This window comes from Glossina fuscipes, unplaced genomic scaffold (genome assembly GCF_014805625.2).
Source record: "Glossina fuscipes isolate IAEA_lab_2018 unplaced genomic scaffold, Yale_Gfus_2 0, whole genome shotgun sequence".
Lineage (NCBI taxonomy): Eukaryota > Metazoa > Arthropoda > Insecta > Diptera > Glossinidae > Glossina > Glossina fuscipes.
Window position 1 is genome coordinate 5,413,507 of NW_023998414.1, and position 12,259 is coordinate 5,425,765.

Genomic DNA, 12,259 nt, shown 5'->3' on the forward strand with positions numbered 1-12,259 from the left:
CGGGGTATATTTAGCGTCGAGTTAATTCAATGTCGACAGCGATGATGATTATTCCTGCAATGATGATTATTTATGGAAAGGTTTATTTTTTCTCTAAAAATATTATTATATCGCTTATATATTTGATAATTTCGTATTAGAATAAATTGATGAAAGACTTTTTGCAAAAATTTTGCCTTTGAAGTTAGAGTTTATTTATTTATGTATTATATAATAAAATAACAAGAAAACCGAGAAATTAGTTTTAAAAAAGTATTAAAGATTATTTAGTATTTATGCATATCAGTATATAGTTTTTAATATGATCTTTAAACAATATTCAGATATAGATGCATATATAATGATAGATATAATAACAAATATTTCAAACTCCTACGCTCACAATATGTTAAATTAGAAAGAGTAAAAACGTAAAAAAAGAAAAGAAAGGAGATAAATCAATTATTTTAAACAAAACGCATTTTGTAGTTAGTAATAGCAGTATGTATGTATGTATGTATGTATGTATCTTTGTTATGCATATGTATATTAGGCACAAAAAAGGGGAAAATTATTTATTCTAAAATATGTTGTAAGTGATTTACACCGACTCGGCGACACTGTTCACCATTGCTGTCAACTCGTAGTTGATGGATATCTTTGTTGGATGTTTTTCTTTCCCGTTCTTTTGTTTCTTTTTTTTTCTTGCAGTTTGAAGTTTATTTTCTTTTTTTTTTTCGAATTATTTCTATTGACAATTACGAAAACGACGATAAACGCTTTGCACGTAAACAAAGACACATTTCCAATCGGGACGTTTCATTGCAACCATATCTTCTACATCCAGTAGTGGTGCAATGCCGGCCTTCTCGCTACAATATAAAAATAAATAGAAAAATTGAATAAATAAAAAAATTAGAAAAAGAAATGCGTATGACAAGTAAAGGAAGTGATCAAACGCAAACTTGATCACTTCCTTTGTCTTAAGGCAATGACATGGCTTTCATTGGCATTTTAAATTAAGAATATATTGCTCTTTAAGAAGCATGAACCGTAACAATAGAGTGCAACATGCTACACAGTGGTACAATTATTTGATTTTTTTCCTTTTTAAAATTAACTTCAGAAGGAACTACACTGTGTTTTCTGTGTTGTTGTTCTTGTTCTCATTCTGTTCGACTTGGATATTTTGGTGAAGTTTGATCTAAGCGTAGTAAACTTAATTTGCCGGTGAAAGATTTTATTATTTTTTTAGTGCGCTTCAAATTGGGCCCTGTCGTCATGAAAGTTTTGCTTTCATGAAAGCCCCCTATAAAGCGGATGTATGCAATATCCGGAGCGACTTGAGACAGACCCATCTTTTATTACACTAATCAATTCAGAACTACTTTCTGTCCGTCTGTCAATTTTGTTTTCTTATGATCCAACCTATGGCTCATAATTTTTGAGATAGTTTGATGAAATTTTGCATATCGTCATGTCTGTCCGTCTGTGTTGTTCTTGTTTTTTTTTCAAAGTAAGACCTGGATATTTTGGTGAAGTTCGATAGGCTAAGGACAAATGGGTTTGGAAATGGTTTAGATCGAATCACTGTTTCGACGATTTTCGTCTTATTTTGAAAAATCGTTACATCAATGATCGTATTACGCGAACTGGTGTAGGATACTTAACGAGGGGCCGTATTCTACTATAACTTTTTTTTACTTTCGTTTAATAAGTTTCGTTTGTTTACTGCATCAATCATAGACTTTTGATGAAATTCCCGAGATTGCTGTTAGAGAAACTTTCAGTGTGTTATAGTTAAACAATAGATTACGGCAAACTAATTCACCCAACAAAACTCGAATGAACATTAGAAAAACATGGAAAAACCAAGAAGAGGAAGAAGTCCTTACGAAATGTCGAACATATGTATTTTTTTTAATAAAATAATTTAAATGTCAATTCATTTTGCAAAATCTTTTATATATATGTATATATACTTACTCGGCAACGGTGAAAGCTAGTTCGAAATTCTTTCTCCTATTTTGTGGTGTTAGTTGGTTATAGTCAAAGGCGCCTGGCAGAAAATGATGTATAAGGGCACAAAATGCTAAACCGTCGGACCAGCTCGTACTAAAGTTAGTTATTTGAACGTTCTGAAAACATTACATATAGAAAAAATAACATCAATTATGAATTTCATTATATTCATGTGAATCGATAGAATAAAATTTCCTACATACATAATCTATTTATTATATCATGCAATAAAAATAAAGTATTTATAAGCATTTAAGTAGAGATTGAAGTGAGTTTTTTTACTTTTTTTTTTTTTTTTTTAAATAGGTATAATCTCAACTCCGATCGTCAAGTATATTAAAAAAAAAAAAAAAAATTAATTATTAAAAATAAACACCGAACGAAGCTTAAGCTTTTTAAATTAAATACAACAACAATATGTACAGCAGATAATAAAATATGTAAACATTAGAAAATATTGGTAAAAAAAAAAAAAACAAAAAAAACAAAATAAATAAATAAAAAAGCCTTTAGCCATTATTTACGATTATTTATAGATAAAGTAAAATTGTTTGGTATTTTAGTATAAATGCATTAAATAAATAAATAGTTTTTAGTAATTTGATATTTTATTATATTCATTAAATTAAATTTATTTATTTATTTATTTATACTGTTTTTTTTTTTTTTTTTTTTTTTGAAACAATAACAACAAATCGTTTTTATCATATTATCATCATCATTATCATAATGTTTATAAGAATAGCAAACAGCATGATTTTGTTTGATTTTTCATTACTTTTTATTTTAGGATACCTCATATTCCATTGTTTTTGACTGACACCACTGCAAAAGTTGCTCCTTAACCGTAGCAGCCCTTGCATTTAGAGCTGGATCAGTAAATTGAAATATCGGTGCATTATTACCAACCGTTGTTGTAGGCGAGACTGTACTTTCACCCCGTTGTTGTTGTTGCTGTTTGTTGTTTTTGTTGTTTATTGTTGAATATCTGAACAACACAAACGTTCATTGACAATTTTGAACACTCTTTCAAACGTTATCATCATCACTTAGTTAAAGATTTTGTGGTTAAGTCTCTACTACGAGTTTTTTGTTAAACATTTATTTAATATTTTGTATATATATATATATATATATATGTATATATATATATATATATGTATATGTACAATATATTTAACTACACTTTGTTTGGAAAAATCACTAACATATATATGTATATATTAAGGAAAATCAGTATTTAAGAGAGATTGTAACGACAATAAATCATGACTTTCATGTTGTACTTCGCGCGTCATAACAATACATTTGCAATTCTTCACTTTTATCGTTCTACTTATTTGAATAGTCTTAAAAAAGCTGTTCTGTTTAAAGTTGGTATATAGATTTGTGAGAGATGTTGTGATTTCTGAAATGAAAACGCCATGGCCATATATACCGGGAATGGATAAAATAATATGAACATACTACGTGTACGCAATATTTATTCATTTGTTAATATAAGATATCCGGCCAGCATTTGTCAGTAGAGCAGATGCAATTGTTCACCTAATTGATTCGTAGAGTGATGAGTAAGTTTCAAACAAATGTTATCGTACGTGAGGGAAATTTGCTTCTAAAACCCCCTCTCCTCTAAAACTCTGCAGAATGGTGTAATTATGTAAAAGTCCGGCGATTGTACTGGCCAGGGAATATATTTGATAAAATTCCGATAACTTCTCCAATCAGATATAAATCGTGTTGGTTTCGTGTTGGTATATATATATGGGCGCACTATTATCTTCGAACTTGGCAATGTTTACCAGCAATATCCTAATTACAATAAGATTTTTATCATTGCGAATGTCGACATATGCATTGGTCCACTTTCGAAATCTGAAAGCTTAGACATTTCGATTTCGATCGCTTGTTTTAATCGTTACAACCGTGGCCGAATACAGAGTGCATTATAACACTGGAGCTAAGTAACTTACAAGACTGGACATATAAATTGCATAAAACATACGCTTCGCGTCATTTATCTAGGAAGCAGTGCTGCCAACAGGCAAAAACAGCGAATGCTATATTGCCGAGCGTTCATATTACTTTGTGCGTATGGCCTCCTTCTGGGCGTTGCAAGCGTTTTCACAAAATGAATACACTCCTCATCCGTCGGTGATGGGTATAGTAAATAGTAAAATGCCCATAACACGAATCCTTTTAAATTATGAGCGTTTCTATGAAAAGCCGCTTAATGCGCTTCGCAACGGGTCATTCGTTTTTAATTAAGTGCATCTAGAAGATGCAATTGCTGGCTATGAGATTGACATAAACATGCTGCTCACATTTTCCTATAGTAACACTACAGTAATAGAAGTTGTTGAATTTAAAAAGTAAAAAGCCTAGGTTTGGGAGCATGGCGCCATGCTTTTCGTTATACCGGAAGGTATCCTTTCTTTTATGATTGGGAATCGTAGTGCAGCGTTTGTAATAGATGTGTCCTGTTATTAAGGCATTAAAGTGGCAACGGGTTTTCTATTGAAATGATATGATAAAAGCACAACTACAATCGATGTGAAAGTACACAAACAACTCTTACCTATATTTAAAAAGGAATTATTTAAAAACGAAAAAGAAATTTTTGTCGTCTATGTCAAACAAAAATGTAATTGTTATGCTGTACGAGTACTACAATATTTCAAGTATATTAAATATTGCACATTAGAAAGCGTTTATCATCACTTACAAAAGGCACCTAACCCTAAAAAGTGTAGTTTGAAATTTAATTTAATATATTTACTCTTTAAATCTCAGTTATCTTAACATCATTGCAAATTAGTTGTAGTTATAATAAAATACATTATATAATAAAAGTTAAAAAAAAAAAAACAAGAAGAACAAGAAAAAACCAACACCAACCATCTCCTTATCTACAATCGTTTATCTTAAGCGTTTTTTGTTCCTGGTGCAAAATGTGTTGTGAAAAATTATATTCTTTTTCAAATATTCAATGTATTTTATATACCATTAGCGCTACCAAGTGTATGGTTCTTCTTTTACACCACATATATATAGAATATAAAATATACAATATATACAATAATTTCACATATTATATATATATGTACACATGAATAAATGAATTAAAAATATTCTTACTTTACAGTTTGCTGCTGTGAGTTTTGTGTATCGAGTTGTTTGAATTTAGCAAATGGTGACAAAGGCTTAACCGCGGTCCCGGCAACAGTACGTGTTGTAACTAAAAATTATATAAAATTTCACTATTATAATACAAAGTTAACTTTTAATTAAACACCCTACATAAATTCCTCCCGTCATAAAAGCTTATATCCCAACTTATTCCCCCGTCTGGGCTGGAGGGGAACAAAAAACAAAATAAGAAAGAAAAAAAATGTGAACGTGAACGTGAACGTGCCATGATCCAAATACAAATTCTGCTGAAATTAAATTTCTTTCGCGAAATAGTGAATCCGACAACTATTTTAGGAGAAGAGGTCCGAGAAATCAACTCGTGTGTTCCCCATCGAGCAAGATAAATTTATGAGACATGTCACTATTTTGTAACAATTTTCATCATAAAATATTAGTAATTAGACTTTGTTGCCATCCGAAGGGCTATTACATCCTACAGCACTTGTGGTACATGAGTATATTAAGTTTGCGTGGATGAAGGACTTGAGATAGACTCACTCACTTTTTATTATATCGATCGGATTCAAGATCACTTTTTGAATTAATTCAAACTTTTCTGTCCGTCTTGTATGCTTATGTTCAACCTAAGAGCCACAATTTTTTGTAAATATTTAGAGGAAAGTTAGTATATCGTCATGGCCGTCCGTTTTTTGCCTTATGTTCAACCTATTGAACCTATAGATCGTAATATATTGAGATATCTTGATGAAATTCGGTAGATCGTTATCTTTGTCCATCTGTCCGTCTCGTTTTCTTAGGCTCGGCCTGCAGGTCGCAACTTTTGAGATATTTCGATGAAATTTGTTAGACCGCCCTGCCTGTCCCACTTGTTTTCTTACGTTCAACTCACACGCCACAATATAAATGATTGCACATTTTACTCCACGCAATTGGGCGCATTGTATTTGATCTATTCGTAAAAATGATTCAATTCAATCCAGTCTCCATAGAATACGTTTGTGGACGAAAGTTCACTTCATATGTTACGTCAATGTATCGCGAAAAATGATGAACTATAACTAAACTATATAACACAGGGATATATGCAAAAAATAAAATCAGCCGGTCAAAAGGTCTGACAGGCCTAACTCGATTCCATAAACTTGTTGTGAGCAGTACAATCTTAAAGGTAACCGCACATAATAAGTCTTTTCGCGTTTTACATGCGTATGCACAAATTCGCGAATACACGATTATTTCTAACGGTATATAGGGAATAAACAAAAACATCTCTTAATAACTGATGAGTGTAAATGGTTCTGTTTTTTTTTTTTTTTTAATTTACTTACCTTTTGTTGTACTTGTTACAACCGTACCATCATCTGTTGTGCCTGTTATTGTCTCAGCAGTTGTAGATGTAGTTGCCTGTTGTTGTTGTTGTTGCTGATGTTTTTCTTCTATATATAGTAAATAGAATAAATGTGTTTTAATTCTGTCTGTCTGATCTTTTTAAATAATATTATAAATGAAGGAAGCAGACAATACGGAAGGAAACATACGGGTCATGCATAAATTTTATGAAAATAATATGTATTTACAGGAAATTAAAAATAATTATTCTCTTACTGGGTTTTACGTTCTTCAAATCGTTTCATTATATATGCGCATAATACAATAATAAAAGAAATGAACAAAGACTACAAATATATTTACAAAAATATTTTATTCTTAGAACAAAACGCTACCATTGCATCGATTTTAATATTGAATTTATTTAAAATATGAACGCACAAACACACGCATATGTATATGTGGATGCACGAACGCACACACACACACACACGCACAGATAACATATTAATGATATATACAAGGGCAGGATGAGAAAAGTTCAAACGGTATTGCAAAAGTTATTGAATTATTGTCACTGATATCTCGTTTCTATCTAATTACGCTACACTAAAGCAGACTACATGTCAAACTTATTTGGTTCATTAATAAGATGACTCTTGTTTTATGCAAATTTTCTTCTTTTTTTTTTTTGGTTCTCAAAGAAACCAAACTATCGTCTCTCGGAGAAATTTTTCCAAAATTGACGAATGACTTTTTGTCACTTTACCCGCGAAGATCATCGATCGATCGAATGAATAGACGCTAGCAAATTGCCACCGTAGAAAAAAGTAGCGAAAAAATTCTCAAAACCATATTCAATTCAATATGGCTTCGAAGCGTGTCCTCATCATTCACATTTAACCTTAGAAAAAGTATGCATTTGTTGAAGGCGGTGAGTAAAAGAAAAAAAAAAAAAAAAAAAAGGAAAAATAATAATAATAATAGTGAACAAAGGCATAATGGGATTTTTCGAAAAAGTACCGTTAAGTGCGTGCGCCGATGAAACGACGATAGAAGCGAAGCGGCAGCCAGTCAACACAACTTACTTCTGATGTCACACGAAAGCACGAAAGACTTTCAATAAAAATCTTATTTGAAATCATATTTAAAAAGAACAAAGAGAAGAATAACGAACGATGTTACTTCTTATATCCCCAAATAAATTTATGGGCAGATATGCAGACCAAAGTACGTCATAGGCGTCAAAAACAATTCATCCTACACCACAGATAATATAACCAACCATCTAGTCACTGAAAAAAAAAAAAAAAACATTGAATAAAAAGATCGTGTCTTTGTTGCTGGCCATCATAACAAAAAACATTCTGCACCTCCTCCTCCTCCTCCTCCTCCCAGCACTTGACTGAGGACGCATTTTGTATGAATTTGCAAACTTAAACCGAATACCAATTGCATTGTATTGCATATGTGAATTGATTTTGAATTCTCTTCAAGGAAAAAACAAAAAGATGCTTCGCAATTGCTCTGTAGGCAGGCAGGCAGCACAGCACGTAAGCGCGTTCTGCTTATGCGAAAACAAAATTAAATTTTATAGAATATTTTCGATTTTTTGCATATCAGAAGACGTCATAATTTTGTTTGACTTGCGATAATCGTACAATGTGCTTATGTGTGTTTAATGGAATATGCTATATCGGCGTGTATCATATTTTTGTCCGCTCAACAATAAAGTCTGCTTTTCTGGCATAGATATATATATATATATATATATATATATATATACATTTTATTTATGAATTTTACGCTACACCACTTTTTGTACAAGGGTATATTAAGTTTCTGCAGGTGTATGCAACGCTCAAGAAGGGCTTGAAATAGACCGATCTCTTTTTTGTTATGCCGATCATTCTGAATTCACTTTCTAAACTAGTTTGAATTTGTCTGTCCGTCTGTCCTTCTTGTGTTCTTGTGCTCAATCTACGCAACTTCTGCGATAGTTTGACGAAATTTGTTACAGCACCATGTCTGTCTCTCCGTCCATCCTGTTTTCTTGTGTTCAATTTGCAGCAATTTGGTATAACGACATGCTTTGACCCAAGAAGGAAAATTATTGGATCGGATTGGATTACTTTTTTGACCATTTCTCTTTATAAAACCCCTTGTTTTGAAAAGTCATTATGTGCATTATGTGTATTAAGCGAAGTGGTGTAGGATACTTAATGGTGGGCTGTAGCCCACTATAGCGTTTTTTAGTTATATATTTAAAAAATCTTCTATTAAGGAGAGAACTATTTAGATAAAAATTGTAATTTTCTTAATAATTAAGTTAAGTATGAAACGTTTGATTCGTATATATTCATGCAAATGGTTGTATATATACATATCTGTATGCATAAATATAAAAATAAAATTTTATTTAAAATAAATGAAATTGAATATTTAAAAAGTCACACCAAATTCATATATAACGTGATTATGGTTTTGTTTCACATGCCAGGAAGAATAAGTGTAGACTTGTGTCCCATTACATAATTTAATTGGAAAAACGAAACAGAACGTTATTCTGTCATATTATGAATATTTGCATAGTTAACTGCTTAAACTAAATGCTTATACGGGACTTAGTTAATTAAAAATTTCTCAATATTGGCCTGCGCAAGTCAAAATAATCGATGCACTTTATGCATTTCATTAAGTGATTAGAGCGCATTGTAAATTTTGAAAAATAAAAAAAAAGTATTTTTTTCCCTTTTACTTAGTAAATACTTTGAAATGTTCATTAAAAATTTTTATACCCTACACCGCTTGCGGTACAGGATCTGGCGAACGTATATAACACGCAGAAGGGCTTAAGATAAATCCAACTTTTATTATACCGAGAATGATTCTGAATCGATCTAAGCCTGTCTGTTCACCTGTCTGTCCGTCCGTGCGATGACTGTCCATGTAAACTTGTGGTCAAGCTAGAGGTCGCAAATGTTAGGGAGTTTTTTAAATGAAATTTGTTAGGCTGAAGTGTTTTGCCTCAAGGGCAGACGCTATCGGAAATACTTTGGATCGATCCACTTTCTCAATCACCCTATTTTGATAAGTCATTATATCGGATTATTTGCAATTTTAAGTAATAGTATTTCGGCATTCTAAATTGGGTGTGAAAACTTTGGATCGGTTTGGCAATTTTCTCAACCACCACTTATATAACCGTTCCGACTAAAACTGAATCTTTATATAGGCAAAAGGTATAATTTTCAACACTTCGTTGTGAAAATTAGTTCATAATAGTAAATTGGCATAGAAACCGCGCTTACCGAATTTGGATCATGTAGATCTATTTTCTAGATACTAACACAATTTAATGATTCCTCCAATATTACGGCTTTCATGAAAACTATGTCTTCGTATGAAAATGGTGGGTGTCGTGTCTATGGTAAATATACCTCAGTCCGCAAACATGAAGATATTGCCAACAAATTTGCGAAAGAATTTGAAAATGATCCGAATCGGTCATAGGATATGCCTACAACGTCGATACGTCTATACAAAAAAAAAAACTGTATCATATAAATTTTCACTTTTATTCTGAAAATACAAAAGAAAATCAACCACGCCCATTTAATATTATAGAATAATTAAGTTAAGTTGCGTTAGTTTTCTTTATTCAGTGATACGCATAAAAGATTGGTTCAACCCATCCGTGGTTCCTATGTCTATCTATCTATCCACATCATTTTCAATTAATGTGTTCATGAAATTTGGTACTTTGCCACGTTTCGCTCAAGGATAAACGCCATCAAAAATGAATTTGATCGCACGCAACTTTGCATAGAATGCCCGATTCCGTTCCGGAAATTTCTATGCCAAGGATGCACCTCGCAATCCCTGAAATGCACTAAACATCAATCACATGACATTTTGGAATCACTTGAAAATTGTAGTCTACAAAAAGGATCCCGAAACCACGGGAAAAGGCGAGAAGACTTTTCAATAAGGCCCACTATATAAATTCTAGATTGATGTAAAAGCTCCATCATAGTTGACTAATTGCAAGCAACTTTGCTTGTCAAACTAAGGCATGGAGTTGAAATGCGCCATAGCTGTAAGAGGACCCTTTTCCATCACACTCCATCAGTTAGCTGCGCGAAGTGTAGAACAACTAAAGTCCATTTAAGACATTGCATGTGGTCGGAGCGGCACAAAGGAAAATTCAAGCATCCGGTACTTGCAAGAAGTTATCTGACAGGTCAGGAAGTGAATTTGTGAAATGTTCTGACCTGCTAAAGCTGATTTATCAGAGATTTTAGACTCAATGGGTTGGTGACTAAAGGGAACTCGGCCCGTTCCTCTATTTAGTTGCTGGAAAACATGTCAAACATGTTCAAACTGAAATGTTTTGTTTACCTATATGTCCGTTGTAAGTCCTTTCTTGCATAATATAAGGGCAACTACGTTATTTCCGGAGAATAAACAAACGAGGAAACTGCTTTTTTTCTTCTTTTGCGGGCGAAGAGCGCCCTTTGTATCGAATTGAAACGATATTAGGTCTTATAGCTTCAATTTTTTAATAATTATTGTTATCAGATCAATAGTGCATCAATCAATCAATAAAATATGTCCAATTCATACTTCATCGTCTTTTTTGTCTTGTCTTTTTGTTTTTCTTTTCAAAATTTGATTTTGTAAAACATCGAAGAATGTAAGAATGACATATGAAGAAGAATGAAATTTAAGAATTCGAATGTGACCGAGAAACAGGTAGAACGAGATTAATGGACATTCAATTCTCTTCTCATTAAATGCAGATTTTAAACATGGCACAGACATTGACTTTATTCCAATGTACGACTTGGATCCCTGCAACTGTTTCCTGGAATGACTCATGAAAGGATAGAATTTCGCCACGATTAGGGAGATAAAGGCCGCATCGCTGGAAGGGCTCAAATCAGAATACGCTGGAAAAACGCATATCAAAAGTGGTTTGAGCAATGAAAAAAGCTCTAGCACAAGTGAACAAAATAAATATTTTTCGAGAAAAAAAAATTCATTTTTTTTTTTGTTTTTTTGAACAAATCTCTCTATAAGTGTAAAATTTGTTACATAATAATACTCAGATGTTCAAATACTGCTCGCCTCCTTGTAAATTTATCGATTGCGTATGTCTGTCTTTTTTTGATCTTAAATTCACTTTCAATAGATTTAGAAGACGATCTTACAACATTACAACACTGGGACGAAATAACATTAATGAGGAAGTGAAAGAAAGGCATGTGCAATATGTGTCAGTTTAACGCCAGGCAATTTAAAATTCGGTAAATGCTTTATATTAATGCATATCAAATAAAAAAAACAAAAAAAAAAAAAATGAGTATTGGTTATAGTCTTTTGGACACAGGGGCTAAGGATATTGAATTTCATTCAATTTGAAAGCACAAGAACGCACTGAGAAGCATGAATGAATGATCAAAATGTAAAATCAAATTTGTTTTTTTTTTTTTTATTTTTTTTTTTATTTTTTCATCAACTCACGATATATGCATGTACGTATGTATATTAAAAACGTTGTTGTTTTTTCATAGAATTTTTGTTCATTTTTTAAATCCAAAATCGAGCGTTGAAAGTGCCAGCGACAATAAAATTGTAATATATTTATGATCGTAATTGTTGAACTTTTATGCTCTGTTAAGTGAACAGTCATTCACTCTGCATGGCTAGTTATCTGCTTTAAAAATTGTCTGATGTCCGAGGGGCAATTGTATGAATTAAACAAAAATGTGCT

At 32.1% G+C, this 12,259-nt stretch overlaps 1 protein-coding gene across 12 annotated transcripts in view; it reads right to left on the bottom strand.

The window, feature by feature from the left end:
* Nucleotides 1-233: 233 nt before the first annotated feature.
* The window catches only part of LOC119636582 (smoothelin-like), a 53,014-nt gene continuing 40,988 nt past the window's right edge, over nucleotides 234-12,259 (bottom strand). For 2 of the 12 annotated variants that reach the window (XM_038032033.1, XM_038032025.1), the window contains 5 exons: nucleotides 6,483-6,590; nucleotides 5,140-5,239; nucleotides 2,797-2,989; nucleotides 1,966-2,117; nucleotides 234-851 (listed from right to left, as the gene is read on the bottom strand). In XM_038032033.1, coding sequence (XP_037887961.1) covers nucleotides 728-851; nucleotides 1,966-2,117; nucleotides 2,797-2,989; nucleotides 5,140-5,239; nucleotides 6,483-6,590 — 677 coding nt within the window. In that variant the 3' untranslated portion in view covers nucleotides 234-727. Of the gene's footprint in view, nucleotides 852-1,965; nucleotides 2,118-2,796; nucleotides 2,990-5,139; nucleotides 5,240-6,482; nucleotides 6,591-12,009; nucleotides 12,203-12,259 lie in introns of those variants that run through there. The other 10 variants (XM_038032095.1, XM_038032087.1, XM_038032110.1 and 7 more) reach the window with 8 other exon arrangements.